This window comes from Ceratotherium simum, chromosome 3 (assembly GCF_057802395.1).
Source record: "Ceratotherium simum simum isolate JZ-2026a chromosome 3, ASM5780239v1, whole genome shotgun sequence".
NCBI lineage: Eukaryota > Metazoa > Chordata > Mammalia > Perissodactyla > Rhinocerotidae > Ceratotherium > Ceratotherium simum.
Window position 1 is genome coordinate 29,047,501 of NC_141902.1, and position 17,217 is coordinate 29,064,717.

General features: G+C 36.9%; 1 protein-coding gene and 1 pseudogene across 1 annotated transcript in view; both read left to right on the top strand.

The window, feature by feature from the left end:
• Positions 1-16,890, top strand: part of LOC106800422 (olfactory receptor 11H2-like) — a 49,480-nt gene extending 32,590 nt beyond the window's left edge. Inside the window, 3 exon segments of the mRNA XM_014780377.2 lie at positions 14,375-14,430; positions 15,603-15,703; positions 15,807-16,890. Of these exon segments, the coding sequence (XP_014635863.2) occupies positions 15,701-15,703; positions 15,807-16,790 (987 nt within the window). The 5' untranslated portion in view covers positions 14,375-14,430; positions 15,603-15,700 and the 3' untranslated portion in view covers positions 16,791-16,890.
• On the top strand, positions 7,242-8,695 carry LOC147917503 (olfactory receptor 11G2-like; annotated as a pseudogene).
• Positions 16,891-17,217: the final 327 nt, after the last annotated feature.

The window sequence follows — 17,217 nt, forward strand, 5'->3', positions numbered from 1 at the left end:
CTAGAAAGGTAGCAAGTACTTTCTCAGACTAACATTTCCACACTCAAAATACAACACACATTTTCCTCTGTCCCACATTCACGAAATATGGGCATCCGCCCTTTGTTTCAGGAGTGGATTCAGACACTGATTGGGAGTAGGAAACAGTGTCTGCAGATAAGCCTTTCCCTTGCTCTTCATTTCCCCTGGGTCTCAGAGTTCTGTCCCTTGTGCTTTCACTTTCAGTGCATTTGGGGAAACGTTTTTTTGGAAGTTGGAAGAGAGGTGTCTTTTTCCCCCCTCCAGCAGTGATAAGAACGAAAACTTGGATTCTCCACTTCTCCCCGGTGAAACAATTGCTGGGCCAAAGCCGGCTTCCCTGAAGGGACTCTGCTGAGATTTCCTCAGCTGGATGGACATTACCCCAAGGACCCATCTTTTGATGAGTTTATTTCAAACACGCGATACTGCTTTGCTCACGTTGGACCAACGGTTCCACTCCATCTGTTGACGCTGTCCATTAGGCATGCAATTCTGAGCCTCTTTCTCTGACTAAAGGGACATCTGTTTTGTTTACTCATTTTTGAATTCATTACACGGATCTGAAAGTCTATCCATGCCTGTAGCTGCCCTTTTATTTCCTATACAAATATTAGCAGTTAATATTTATCGAAAGCTTGTTATGTTCCAGGCAGTAAAATGTGTAACTTTTATGAATAATCTCATTTGATTCCCATAATAATCCAATATGTTAGATATTACAATTTTTTTTTACTTTGTAGGTGAAATCATTGAAGCTTAGATAAATTAATTAAGTTGTTCAAGGTCTCACATCTAATAAAAGGGAATGCCAATATCTAAATTCAGTTTTCTATGAGAGCAGAACCTCAGTTCTTAAATACTAAACTATTTACCTTGTATCTTTACTTGGCAGGGAAGGAAAGTAACGCTTATTGATAATTCATCTCACGTCAATCACTGTGACAGATTCTTACATATAAGCCATTTTATTTAATTCTTACCACACCCTGTGTGCCAGGTATCTCTGCTGCAATTAAAAAAAATTCTGATTATCAAAGTACTATGCATTTAAACAAAAATTTGGAAGATTCAGAAAAGTTAAGGGAGCCAAAAAATTACTGATAATTTTATCAAGCAGATATAAATTCAGGTAAAACCTTGGCGTGTATCTTCTTGTCTTTTTTGTTCTAAGAATTTTTTGTACACATATGAGGTCATATAGCATTTACAAATTAGTATCCTGCTTATATAAACATTTCTTCATGTAATTAAACTCTGTTAAATATTTTTAAAGCTGCATTGTAGTGTTATTTGTATAACATTTCCTAATGTATTTAGGCTATTTTAAATGTTCTGATCCTAAAATAATGCAATATAAATTTTGGGGTTTAAATGCTTGTTTAATTTTAGAATATTTTCCTACAGTAGATTGCTTGAAAGAAAATTATAATGTCAAAGATTTATATAATTTAGTGTTACCAATACATATTGCCAAATTGCTTTCCAAAATATATTCTCAAAACATGTTGATGAGGATGCCATCCTTTGATATCCTGCTTGGCATATGGATGGTATTTTAAAAAATTATCTCTATATTGATAGAAGAACAATATTTATGTCTCATTTTTATGTTTACATTTCTGTGCTTACTAATTATGTAATTTTTTTTCCAGTTTTATTGAGTTACAATTGACATACAACACTATATAAGTTTAAGGTGTACAACATAATGATTTGACTTACATGTATCATGAACTGATTACAATAAGTTTATTTAACATCCATCATCTCATATAGATACAAAAAAAAAGGGAGAAAAAAATTTTTTTCTTTTTCTTTGTGATGCGCACTCCTAGGATTTACTCTCTTAACAACTTTCATATATATCAGACAACAGTGTTAACTATAGTTATCATGTTGTACATAACATCCCTAGTACTCACTTATCTTATAACTAAACGTTTGTACCTTTTGACCACCTTCAACCAATTCCCTCTACTCCCACTCCCTGCCTCTGGTAACCACAAATTTGATCTCTTTTTCTATGAGTTTGATTTCTTTTTTTGTTTAGATTCCACATGTAAGTGAGATCATACAGTATTTGTCTTTCTCTGTCTGGTTTATTTCACTTAGCACAATGTCCTCAAGGTCCATTTATGTTGTCACAAATGGAAGGATTGCCTCCTTTTTTAATGGCCAAATAATATTCCATTGCATATATAATCCACAACCTCATTAGCCATTTATCTGTGAATGGACACTTATGTTATTTCCATGTCTTGGCTATTGTGAATAATGCTGCTATGAACATGGGGTGAACATATCTCTTCGACATAGTCTTTTTATTTCTTTTGGATATATTACCAGGGGAATTGGAATTCCAGTGGAAGTGGAATTGCTGGATCATATAGTGGTTCTATTTTTAATTTTTTGAGGAACCTCCCATACTATTCTCCATAGTGGCTGTACCAATTTACAATCCCACCAACAGTGCGCAAGGGTTTCCTTTTCTCCATGTCCTCACCACATTCGTTATCTCTTGTCTTTATGATGATAGCCATTCTAACAGGTGTGAGGGGATATCTCATTGTGGTTTTGGTTTGCATTTCCCTAATTATTAGTGGTGTTGAGTATCTTTTCATGTACCTGTTGGCTATTTGTATGTCTTCGTTGGAAAAATGTGTATTCAGGTCCTTTGCCCATTTTTTAATTGGATTATTTTTTCTATTGACTTGTACGTATTCTTTATATTTTTTTGATATTAATTCCTTATCAGATACATGGTTTGCAAATATGTTTTCCTGTTCCAAAGATTGTCTTTTCATTTGGTGCTTTAGGTGTCATATCCAAAAAGGCATTGCCAAGATCTATGTCAAGGAGGTTTTTTCCTATGTTTTCTTCTAGAAGTTTTATGCTTTCAGGTCTTACATTTAATCTCTTTCAAGTTAATTTTTGTGAGTGGTATAAGATAGGGGTCTAATTTCATTCTTTTACGTGCAAATATCCAATTTTCCCAGTACTATTTATTGAAGAGATTGTATTTTCTCTATTGAATATTCTTGGCTCCCTTGTCAAATATTAGTTAACCATATATGCATGGGTTTATTTCTGGGCTCTCAATTCTGTTCCATTGGTCTATGTGTCTGTTTTTATGCCAATACAATACTGTTTCCATGACTATGGTTTTGTAATGTAGTTTGACATCAAGAAGTGTGATGCCTCCAGCTATGTTCTTCTTTCTCAAGATTGCTTTGGGGTCTTTCGTGGTTCCACACAACTTTTAGGATTTTTTTTTCTATTTCTGTGAAAATTGCCACTGGAATTTTGATAGGGATTTCACGGAATCTGTAGATTGCTTTGGGTAGTATGGACATTTTAACAATATTAATCTTTCCGATCCATGAACGCAGAATTTCTTTCCATTTATCTGCGTCTTCTTCAATTTCTAGCATCAATGTCTTATACATCAATCCTTATTCTACAGTCTAAAATAATGGAAATAGCCATGGTGCCATTAAATTTATTTTACCCTGAGAATCAACAACCAGATAATAGTCACCAAAAGAACAGGAAAAGGAAGATGGGGGAGCGGCATCAGTTATGGAATATGTGACCTCTTTCCATTGTTTGTGTCTTTATAACTTACCTGTTGTGATAACATTTAAAAAGCCAATTACTTTCAAGTTTGTGATTCTAAGAGGGAAAATGGTCTGCCCAAATTGTATCTGTTCTCGTCTGGCAGAGCGGTTCTCAGAGAGGCTTCCACAATGGATAGAGTGAAGCTTTTTAGGGTCAGAATATCCTTCAAAAAGTCTCGGATGGCAATAGATATATACTTCCAGGAGGTCAGAGATTGTACATATAAGTGCCTCCTTCTCAGGACTCACTAAAAAAAAATTGTGTGCCCTATAGGGCAATCAGAACATCTCCCAGCGGTTTAGGAGGAAGCAAACACATTGAAGGCAGGGGAAACAAAAGAGATGTATTTTCCTTAAATAATAATCCTGTCAGAGCCAGAAGTAGTTGAATGCTAGAAATTTATGCTTTCTCCTGCAAACAGGACACTTGGATTCCACTGGAGGTTAGACATATCTCACCAGAATGAGTATGATTGAATCCTGCTTTTATTCTATCTTCCTCACAACAGATGGCTAATATATATGTGCTGAGTGAATGAATAGATGTCTTGAGGAAGTCACTTAGTTGAGAATTTCACTGCATTCTACCTGTGCAAGGTGGCCAGATAGAGACAGGCCATGAGTACTCTCTTTGATAAAATTACCGTGAGAATCAACATTACTCTGTGAAAAATTCCTGACGTGCAAGGAAACCTATCTTGGCAAAAGTTTTCACATGTCTCAGACTTCAGGTCTTATTGTCTCTTAAAAATTTCTAAACCAGTTTTAGTCACTTGCATTATGAAAAACTCAGCCCTCCTTGAAAGGTCTCCTAGTTTTACTATCTCCTCTGATCATACAATTATCCTCCCAGTAACAGAGCCTCAATATGGTTACTTTCTGTTTCATAGTTCTTCTCCACAGTTACTCCAAATTGTTTCCCACCCTCTCCAAATCATCTTGCTGTTTTTACTTGTGATCACATCTGGGCCACAATCACTTCAGTGATCAGTCCTGTTTATTGTCAGCTTTGCTTAAAGTTTGTTCATCTAGGTGGATGCTGAAAAAGATGCTAAAATGGGGGTGGGGGGGAGGGTGTTCTGTGTTACTAGCTCCTATTCATCCTAGGTTGGAACAGGGAAGGAAGACAGGAGGGAATGACAGTAGTATCCTACAGCAGCAGGGGCAGGAACAGACCTCCTGAATATTATTATTTGCTCAAGCTCTGTCTCTATTTCTTTAGCTAGCAATCTATTTGAGTTAGATTGATTACGGACTTTGGAATCATGCAAACCTGGGTTCAAGTCTTGTCTCTCCCGTTTATTACTCTGTGACGTCTGTAACCTGGGAAACTATCAAACATTTCTAAAATCCGGTATTCCAAAAACTTATTTGAAGCTTTTCTCTGGGTAAAAAAAGTTTTTTCAATTCAGACTGAAGGGACACAGCTTCACTTCTACCCTCCCAGCTTTAACATGTGCAAAGCAACAGAGGAGAGAGCTGTGTCTGGACACGTGAGTTTTAACTAAAATGGAATTTTATTCACAGAAAGAAGTTTCTTAATGGTGGTTAATTTCAGGAAACCCACAAAAGTCTCTTAAACAAAATCTGTAGCCGAAACACTGTGTAGAAGGGACTGAAAGAATAGAAGGCAATAGGTTGGGGATCAGAGAAAGATGAAGATTGCATGGAATAACATCAAAAGGCGCTCAATTAAAAAAGTAAGGAATAATTAAGGTAATTTCAATGATCAAATTAGTCTTCTGTGTGCTCTTTGGGAATTCAACTGTAATGTTTTTATTGAGAGATTCATTCTGAGTTCTATACCATGCAATCTTAGAACACTTTTTCAACTGTAAGTTAGCACCATGGAAATGCATTAAACTCATATCATTCATGAGATTGAATACACAGATATAAGAATGTGTATGGAAGCTGAATATTTTCCCTTTAGGTTCAAGCAAATACTTTTTGGAAAGAACCAGCTCGTGTTTTGTATATGGTAATTAGGGCAATAAAATGAGCCCCCCACAATAAGCATTTACTTTATGCTGGCACTGTGCTAGGTGCTTCAAAAACGTGATTTTATTTAATTTTACATTAACTCTCCACGATAGGTATTATTAACCTGATTTTCCAGATAAAGAAATTAAAACTCAGAGAGAGTCACTTGTCTCAGATAATAAATCTCATTTTTAAAAAAGCTAGGATTTCATTTTAGCTGTTTCTGAATTCTGACTCTTTGAACTATTATTTAAATCTTTTAAAATTTTTAATTGTGGTAAAACTGACACTTCATTCTGAGACAGTTACTTTGATTTTCCACCTAGGAAACATTAAGATGACAAGCCCTTTGTTTTTTCACTAAACTCTATATATTTAAAATAAAAATTGGGGAAATATCATATAAAATACATAAGAAAGAAAAATGAACAGCTGGAAAACCTGTTCTAACTAAAAAGTAAAGTATGTGATATCATTTTAACAAATAGTAAACTGGCAAATTTTGCAAATGGGACTGAAAGGCTATAGCAAATGTGAATGAAGGGGACTCCACAGAGGATAATGTGAATCAAATTAAAATAGTTTAATTTAAATATTTCTAAAGCACATGCTACATTCCTTAATTTACACTGGGAATTGCTGAATTAGCATCTAGTTCTTTATGAGCTCTCTTTTATTTTATATACTTGTGCTCTTAAGTCAATCATATAGCCTCCATATTTTACTTTCACTGCTGTTAATCCAAAACTTCTGAAAGAACTTTTTCTGAGTTCAAACCTCTCTGGCACCCATATGGTATAATAGTAATTCTCAAAAGCCAGGCGTTGTCTTTCTCACACTAGAATCATCTGGAGAGTAAGTTTTTAATAGAAACTAATTAATGAATTAATGTATTTATTTAGGGATGTGCATTATTACTGTGACTAAGAGTCTATAATAATGTAATTAAATAGGAAGAATTTGTGGGCCTTGTGATGCTGACTGAAATGATAGTGTAGGCAATGAAATAATCAAGTCCAGTTTAAGGGCATAAATACCTTCTTTTTTAATTAATTTATTTTTTTTGTGAGGCAGATCGGCTCTGAGCTAACATCCGCCAATCCTCCTCTTTTTGCTGAGGAAGACTAGCCCTGGGCTAACATCTATGCCCATATTCCTCCACTTTACATGGGATGCCTGCCACAGCATGGCCTGATAAGTGGACTAACATCTATGCCCATATTCCTCCACTTCACATGGGATGCCTGCCACAGCATGGCCTGATAATTGGTGCGTCGGTGCGTGCGCGGGATCCGAACCAGCAAACCCGGGTCTGCCGCAGCAGAGCGTGGGCACTTAACTGCTTGCACCACTGGGCCTGCCCTTCATAAGTACCTTCTTGAAGCTTATTAGCTGTGTTTGAGTTAAATAAAGGTGACCAGTTATGGCGTATAATGATTTATCTCTGTCTTTATTTTTCTTATACGCTAAAATCAGAAAAAAAAAATTTCTAGAGGAAATATTTAAAGTAAAGTAATATTTAAAATAATATTACCAATGGTGTTTTTTTATTTGTCTTCCAACAATGCTATTTTGATAAAAATTCTTCATGTTGACTAAATATTAATATTCCATTTTATTCTCTACATATAATACCATCAACTTTCAATGAGAAATTAAGGTACTCTGGAGAGCTGAATAAAATAGGAGACTCTTAATATGTAGTTCTGATTATGTCTGTGCACGTTATAGGTTAGAGATAAATGCATGTTTTGCATAACAATAATGTCACTGCTACCATTCATGAATTCATCCTCCTGGGTTTCCTGTGTAGTCAAGAAATAGAACTTCTCCTTTTTGTTTTGTTCTCAATCATCTACATCTTGATTTTGTCGGGCAACAATGCTGTTATCTGTGCAGTGTAGTGGGACCAGCAACTCTGCACCCCCATGCATGTATAACTTATTCGCCAACTTCTCTTGTCTGGAGATCTGCTACATAAATTCCAATGTGCCCAACATGTTGTTCAACTTCCTATCGAAGACCAAGACCATCTCCTGTAATGGCTGCATCCTACAGTTCTATACCTTCTTTCTTTCTGCCACAGAACTCTTCTTCCTGGCCTCATGGAATTTGATAGGTATGTTGTCATGTGCCATCCACTGCGCTATCCCACCATAATGAACAGGAAATCCTGTGGAACCCTTGTATCTGTTTGCTGGATGGGTGGCCTCCTCTGGTTGGTGACACTTGCCACTCATCTCCCAAATTCTATTTTGTGGTTCAAATGTCATTGATCACTACCTCTGTGATCTTGAGTCAATGCTGGCCACATCATGTGTCCCTGTTCTCAAGACAACTCTGACTTGTACCACTTTCAGTGCTATCATAACGTTTATCATTTTGTTCTATATCCTTGTATCTTACACTCTTTTGAGTTGTGGTTCAGATTCCCAAAGGTTCAGGTAGGAAAAAAGCCTTCTCCACGTGAGCATCCCACCTGGTATTCGTGTCCCTATTTTGTGGCTCAGTCATGGTGATGTATGTAAGCCCGGGGGCAGCCAATCAGCCTGGGCTGCAGAAGTTCTTTGCCATGTTCTACTCAATTGCTACTCCACTTTTAAACCCTCTGATCTGTAGCCTCAAGAATAAGGAGATGAAGATTTCCCTGAGGAAAGTTATATATAAAGTTATGTATAAAGCTCTTGAATGGGAGACATTTCAGTGAGATTAAATTCATTTTGAGTCCTGTTGTAAAGAATCAAGAAAAATTATACTTAAAGTAAGAAAAGGTACTAGATCTAGAATAAATGTTTCCACAGGAGAATTCCTTAAAATTCACAGCTTGTCTCTATTCCTCATGGATTCAGTGACTATGGGCAAGTTACTCAAATTGTTATTCATCTATTTTTCCAGTTTTAACTGTAATAATCATATTTACATCATAGAATGTTTGGGATTAAATGATTTAATATATTGAAGCATTTATAACTGTTCCTGGCACTCAGTAAATATTATATTACAATATTATGTAGTATATTATTATCAATAAAAATTGTACCAAAATTTATTATTATTAACTACCATTGCCAAGTATGAGCTTCAGTGATTTCTTTTTTCAAAACTTTTAAATGATAATCACATATACATGAAGACAAAAGTGCCTATTTTTAAGGAAAAAAAAAAGTTTTGATTTTTGAAAGAAGTCTATATAAATGCAAATCAAAAGGAGAGTTATCTTGGCTACACTCCCCCACATTTCTTTGTCGTATGAAATTGATGACAATGATTTGTTGTAAAAGATTGACGAGGACTGTATTCTGGTTCCACCTCAGCAAATCAAACTTTCATTCCCAGTTCTTCAAAAGGACATTTTGGTGGGGTTTTATGTGGATCAAATGAGAAGTCACATATAAAAGTATTTGTAAAATGCAAAGTACAGCCAAAAGATGAAAGCAACTCAAATGTCCATCAGTGGACGAATGGGTAAACAAAATGTGATACATATATACAGTGTAATATTATTCAGCCTTATGAAGAAAGGAAATTCTGAAATATGCTGAAACATGGATGAACAAGCCAGTCAAAAAACAACAAATACTGTATGGTTCCGCTTTTATAAGGTTTGTAGAGTAGTCAAATTCACAGAGACAGAAAGTAGAGTAACAGCTGCCAGGAGATGGGAGGAGAGTAATGGGGACTTGTTTAATGGATACAAATTTTCAGTTTTGGAAGACGAAAAGAGTTCTGGAGATGGTTGGTGGTAATGGTTGCTCAACAATATACCACAGAAATGTACACTTAAAAAATTGTTAAGATGGTAAATGTCATGTTATGTGTATTTTACCACAATTAAAAATAATTAAAAAAATGCAAAGCACACTATCAATTTTGGTTGTTTTTCATTTTGATTATCATGTTAACATTTCCACTGTACTCTTTTCTAGCAGCTTCTGCAGGTGTAGTCTCGTCTATAGGTACATTTTCTTTTCTTCTGTGATATTGTTGTTATAGCTTTCTCTCAGTAACAAAAGCTACAGAAGGTAGGATCTTTACCTTCCAATGATGGATACGTCTCCACTCCCCATCTCCAGCAGTGCTCTGCCCTCCAAGGTTCCCCTTTGGTTTGCTTTTTGATGACACAAAGCGTGGTCTCAAGGAGGCAGCCACTCCCCTTCTTCCAAAGGCCAACTTTGATCTCAGGGAGTTTCTTTCACCCCATTGCACATGATCATTAGAAACTGCATTGTCACCAGGGATAAAATTAGAGAAAAGAATAATTTTGGTTCTGGGATGGACATTTAAGAGCAAGTTCACCTAAACTGTGCAAACTCTTGGTACCTGAAGGAATTTTCTCTGAGGCTGTCCAGTGTTGCCCACTCTTCAGGTCTCATAGGCAGAGCCTCTCCTGAAGCTCAGAAATACCTCATAGCTGAGCTGACTGGATTCTACCTGGGGTCAAAAGCCTCCTCCACTGTGAGCAACAGTTTTGATGTGCCTGAGCTCAAGAAGGAGGAGAGCTCATCCTCTGCCTTTATTCTAAGCACATATAAGGCTAAGGCAGAGCTGTCCAATAGAAATATGTGGTCCACACATGCAAGCAACATGTATAATGTAAAATTTTCTAGTTACCACATAAAGAATTAAAAATAAATAATGAAATTTATTTTAATAATCTATTAGCCCAATATATAAAAATATTATCATTTGAATATAATCAACATAAAATTATTAACCAGGTATTTTGTATTCATTTTTTTTTTTCATACTAAGTCTGCAAACTGGAATTTTATACTTATAGCACATCTCAGTTTGGACCAGCCGCATTTCAAGTGTTCCATAGCCACACGTAGCTTGTGGTTACCATATTGGACAGTGCAGCTCTATGGCTTCTCATGTCCTCCCTTGTAATGAGAGTATGTGAGTGGGGTGAATTAGGGTTAGTAGATTAGGCGCTTTCATAATTATCCTTAGATAAATGACTTATGTGTTTTCTTTATTCTCTGTCACTTACCCTTTGTCTTCTTTCTCTAAAGGGAAATTAAACTTCAAAACATGGCTTTTAGAGAGGAGGGAGGGAAAAAAACCCAGGAAGCAGCAAAAGAGACAAGGAGGACCCTCTTTTTGTTACCCGTGGAGTCAGATCAGGGACATCGTGGGAAAAAGAGCACAGTGGAATTTGTACTGATGCTCTCCACACCAGACGTTGTAGAAGGGTTGATGGGGAGGGAGAGGAGGATAACTTTACTAAGAGACAGCAGAGCTTTGCAGCCCCCTCTTTAGTCTTGTTGATAGTGGTGTATAGGCCTGAGGATATGCAGTCTTACTCGTGGAACTCTGGGGCCTGCAAAGGCTTCTTAACTGTAATCATGTTCCAGGCAGTATGCTTGGTATTGATGATACATAGATGCATATGATAGGATCCTTGTTCTCGAGGAACTCTTGACTTATGATGGCACAGATGTGTTAACAATTCCAATAAAAAATGCTAAGAGAGAGGAATGCATAGGGTGCCAGAGGAGTGTTGGACTAAGAGTATAGATTTTGGGGGTGTAGGTGGGAAGTGTCAGAGGAGCTGGTATTTCAGCTGAATCTTGAAGGATGGGTTGGAAATTTTTTAGCTAAAGGGAGGAGGGGTGTGGATGATAATGTTATAAGCAGAAGGAGGAGCACACACACAGAGCAGTCCTAATGTATGAATGTATGAGTGTAGAGTGAATGGGTGGGTCCTGAAAGGAGATGAATTTAGAGATGCAGGAACTTAGATATGCTAAACCAGTTGAACTTGATCCTGTAGGTGAGAAGGAACTATTTAAGGATTGAAAGCAAGGAAGTGACATGATCTGATTTACATTTTTGATAATTCGGCATCTTTAAGTTTAGATTCTGTGGTGTTTAATGCCACAATACAGCTCCTTCTCTCATCAAATATACTGGAAGCTATCCAATTAGCTTTAACCTGAAGATGAATTCAAATTAATTGTATTCTTTCAATCTTTTGAGAATTTCACAATTCCCCTTGATAAGACTGCCAACACCGCAGAATCTTACAGAGTCAAGGCAGCAAATCTCTGTATTACATTAACATTTTAAGGTTAGTAGCTTGATATTTCAGTCGTGTAGTATTCAATTACAGCTGTATCTCTAATTGAAGGTGGCCAAACAGAAATTCTGTGCCTTTTATTCATCTTAGACTCCAAACAATGGAATACTCCCTGGGGCTTCTACCACATATTTGGCATCTGAGAACAATTTAAAAAATGATAATATGTGATTAAGCACATGTGTATGGTGATAGATTGTAGTTAGTCTTTGGGTGATGGACATGATTTAATCTATACAGAAATCAAAATATAATGATGTATGCCTGAAATTTGTATAATGTTATATACCAATGTTACCACAATAAGTAATAATAATAAAAAAACCCACAAAAAATGAAATTAACATTGAAAATAAACAATAAAAGCAACAAAAAATAAATAAAAAATAAAAAGTAATAATAATAATAGTAATAATAACAATAACTCCCTTACATTACCTCATGCTCTCTCTTTTTAGCATGTTTCCATGGAGGCTTTTGCTATTGCATTTAGAATGTATGACAAAGTCTGTGTTAAGTGTTGTAGAGCTCTTTCAAGCAAGAGAAAACTACTCAGAGTGTACTTTAGGGATTAAAAAGCCATGTGCTAGAATATGGGGCCCATCTTAAGAAATTAGAATGTAAAAATTCTCCAAGAAATGTATGATTTGTAAGATGTGTGAGAGTTCTAAGGGTAATAACCTGGTTTAGTAACAGATCTAGTGAGCTCTGAAGAATCATATATCCCTCATATGTGCATATTAAAACAGCAAGAGAGCTAGGTTGTTCCTATAGTAGCTTGTGGGTAGCTAATGTGGTTTCCCAGGTCTTTATTTAGTGCGGTCATTAGCTTTATATTCTTGAGGTTGTAGATTGTAGATTTGAAGGGTAGACATTGGGTCACCTTGGATGAAAAGAGAGTCTTAAACTTAAGGATATGTTCCATGTTCTCTCAATTGACATTGAGATATATCATCATAATGGAGGTATAAAATAGTGTTGCTATATTCATTTATGAGCCCAGTTTGAAGAACTAGGCCAGTAGCACAGTATGAAAAGCTAGGCCTTGGTGCTAACGATAGAGAAAAAGGAAGAGTAATGAAGAAAGCTCCAAAACCTCTTTGGAGGGAAATGTGGCCACATTGACCAAAATTTAAAAGGCACCAATCTATGACTCAATATTTTCATTTCTCAGGATTTGTCCTTCACAAACATTGTTTCATTAATTTCTCCTGGCTATTTTAGGATTAGAAAATTAAATGGAATAAGCCTGCAAATAGACATATTTTGATATAGTCACCCACAGATTGTTTTCTTTCTACATTTAAAAAAATGTAAATATTTTATTCAATTAGTCACATTATTGTTCTCCAAATAACCTTATTTTTTAGCGGATCAGGTATGAAAGGTGTTATTTTTCTGCTCACTTAAAATCCAGACGGGTGTACCTGATTGATAGGTGATTGTTATTCAAGTGGTAATTCTGGAACTCAGGCTTTTTCCACCTTTGGCTTCATCATCTTCAAAACTTGACTTCCTAGGTCAACATGCTCATTTATGTCAGAGATCATCAAGGACCATGCATGGGAAAGGCCTGGAGTACTGCACCTCAGTTTCAATTACATTCTACTGACTATAGCTCAGTCACATGAGCACAGCTAACTGCAACGAAAGCTTAGAACAAATGAATGTAGTCTTGACTTGAAGAAGAGGAAATGGATTCATCTTTGTCACATAATTAATGCCCTGACTTCTTGGTTGACCAATATCTATCCTGTTTGATCTATATGTGGAGATAAGGAGATATAGATAAAGATATATAGATAAAGGTATGTAGAGAATGGAGATAGGGAGCTCTGAGAATATCCAGGAATGGATACAGTGGATGAGATCTTTAAACTGCCATTTGGACAGCAGACATGGGAGACTCTAGGTCTAACAAAGCTTGAAGGTAATGATGCATCTCATGTCAAAAAACTTTGTTAGCTAAGTAGTAATTTATTAAGTTTAGAAGAAGCAACTCCAGAGGGAGCAACACTATGTTAGCCTGGACTGTGTGGGTATGTGTGTGTGTGTGTGTGTGTGTGTGCAAGTGTACACGTGAGTGTGTGCACAGCCATGTAATTTTCATCTCCAATATGATAATCACTGAAGATGAAACATACTCAAGTCTGTATGATGCCTGTTAATTGCCTCCATTGCTCCCAAGGTTGAGGCCTCTAGAGACGGGCTTCAGAGTCTAGAAGGGATAAGTAGCGTGGAATGGAGAGATTTGTGTCGTGTTCTATTATCTGAGTAAAGCCTGAAAGGGATCTTTGTGAAAAAAAGGAACCAAAAGGTGTTTTACCAAGGAGCTAACACCTTAGACTCCTGGGCTGCATTAAACTAAGTGGGTGTGGGCAATGGAACAGTAACTTCTTTCCTATGCCTCAATTTCTATTTTATTTTATATATTGACATGAAAAAGAGAATAAATTTTCATAATTATTTTCCTTTATAAACATAGTTCTTATTTTACAAAACTTATTAGACATAGGATTAGGGAAATGTTTTCTATAGAACTATCGTTTTATCTTTGTGGGTCATCTTCAGAAGAACTGTATTCTTAGCAGACAGGAAAATGGCAAAATTTTTCTTTAAGACTTGGCAATAATTTAGATGACTGTCTTGTTTACCGTTCTCCTTCACACAGGTGACAGCATAGCAAATCAACACCCATTGCGTGTGGCTTGTAAGAGAGGAAACTTTGTAAGTAGAAGCTAATTTATTTAATGAAATATAATACTCAGATTCCAAAGAGTCAAAAGGAAACAGGGGACTGGGGAATCAAGTGGGAGCTGAGAGATCCCCAAAGGCAAGGACAGGAACGCGACTCTTCAGTAGGTTGACCTGCAGGAACAGAAAGGCCCCATGAGAGGTACTAATGTGAGGCATCCCAGGTGAGAGGACAGTCATGGAAAGTGAGGTCTCTCTTCTGTGTCTTCCTCCTGTGCCCCTTGCTCAGCCTTTAATTACTTCTGCTGATTTCAAAGACCGGGAGATTAGGTTTCTGCCATTGCATATCCCTTGAATCCATTCCTGGCATCTTTTTGCTTAGACATTACCCTACGTCGAGCTCTTCATACTTTTTCCTTGGACTTTCTAATAGTTTCCTGCCAATTTCATTACCGTGTAATTCTCTGCCAAATTGTCGTGCAAATGCAGCTTCCATAAGCCTTTCATCATGTTACTCTCCTACTAGACCAGCTCCAGTTGGTTTCCACTGACGAGCAAATTACGCCTGGAGTAGTCAGACTGGCAGTGAGTCCCCTGCCATGTGGCCCCATCTTTGGACCTTATATCTCATCATTCCTTTACAAGTACTCTAACTTCCATTCTTTTGGACTCTCCTCTAAACGTATTGTCTTGTATCCAAATCTTCTCACATAACTGTTATATACTAGTAATATTTCTCCTCCATCATTGCCCTTGGAACATTCTGTCTTTTGTCCAGGTCCATCTCCCTCTGAAAAGCCTTTCCTTATTTTTTCCAACTGAGTAAAATCTTCACGTCTCATAAGACAACAAAAAATTTTGTTTTGATTGTCATATCTCGTTGTTATTGTGTCAGTGGCAGCACCATGTTATAGGTGGAGGGATGCTAACCTCCACTCCATATTCTGTATCAGCTCACCATGAAGTTGCCACAAATAAACATACAATCAAAGTAGGAACAGTTTTCTTGCTATGCAAGTGAGATTTCAAGGTAAATCTCCTTGGATCTCTTCCAATCAGATTTAAGCTCCTAAACTCCCTCTCTGTAAAAGTTCTAGAGCCGTAATGTACTGTTTGAAGTTGCTTTGAACAAAAGATATTTGACATAAGCTCCAAAAGAGCAGGGACTCTGCTCTTTTATTCATTGTTCTTTCCCTATCTCCTAGGACAGAGGCAATACTGGGTGCAAAATAAACGCTTATTGAATAAATGAAGGAGGAAAGGAGACAAAGAGGAAAGAACAACTCACCATTCTGAAGGGAAGATGGTAATATCACAAACCCAAACTAAGGAAAATAAACATATATCTCTTTACCAGGGAGAAGAAAGATAGTGTAAATATGTCGATGGTTCTTGCTGTCTCTCCACAGGTCAGACTCATGAGGACCTTGGAGACTACTAATATCTCTGGATTTGTGAGTGAGTTCATTCTCCTGGGCTTTCCCTGTGGCACAGACATCCAGATCCTCCTCTTTGTGCTCTTCTGCTTTATCTACCTTCTGACCCTCCTGGGGAACACATCCATCATCTATGCTGTGTGGTCGAGCCGGAAACTCCACACACCCATGTACATCCTCCTGGCCAACTTCTCCTTCCTGGAGATCTGCTATGTCAGTTCTGATGTGCCCAAAATGTTGGCCAACATCATCTCCCGGACCAGGAGCATCTCCTACGCTGGCTGCCTGCTCCAGTTCTACTTCTTCTTCTCCATGTGTGCTGCTGAGGGCTTATTTCTGTTGGTGATGTCTTTTGATCAATTTCTTGCCATTTGTAGACCTTTGCACTATCCCACTATAATGACCCATCACCTATGTGCTCAGTTAGCGGTTTTCTACTGGGCAGGTGGCTTTCTCTGGTTACTGACTCCTTTGACTCTAATATCTCAGGTGCCCTTCTGTGGTCCAAACACCATTGACCATTTTCTCCGTGATCTGGCACCTTTGCTGGCATTGTCCTGTGTTCCAGTACTTGGAATTACTCTGATCTGTGGAATTGTTAGCTCTCTCATAATCTTTCTCACCAACCTGTACATCCTTGGCACTTACTTCTGTACTTTAAGTGTGGTGCTACAGGTGCTCTCAGGCTAAGGAAGGCATAAGGCTTTCTCTATTTGTGCCTCCCATGTTGCTGTGGTGTCTCTGTTCTATGGCTCAGTCATGGTGATGTACGTTAGCCCAGGTTCTGGGGACTATCCTGGGATGCAGAAATTTGTGATCCTGTTCTATGCTTTGGCAACCCCATTATTTAATCCTCTGATCTACAACTTTCAGAACAAAGATATGAAGGAGACACTAAAGAAAATTCTGAATGTGTTGTTACAGGAAATCTCTAAAGGAATCAAAAGTCAAATTTAACATAATGCATCATTAATGTTCAGGAGGATGGAAGATCATGATACAAATGAATCAGGCTTTTTTTCTCTTCATTTTATTTTATTTTTATATATTGGGAAGATGATCTTTAAAAACTCATTAGACTTATAGTTTAAGTCTTAGGAAGTTATTACTCTTATGTTCCAGATATTTCTTTACTTTAGATACACTTCTTTATTTTGAAATCCAACTTAAGATTTTCACATATTTCTCTATAATTGAGTTTCTAGTTTCTCTTTTGATTTTCATTACATAATACTTGATGTATTTCAACATCTTTAAATTCTGCCTTCATCAAAGCCAGTTGTTCTTTTTCAGAGCATAGGAAATGCTGAATGTATTGCAAACACACAAATAGTTAACCAACAATATTTCAGATAACCAAATTAAAAAAAAAAACCTCTTAACA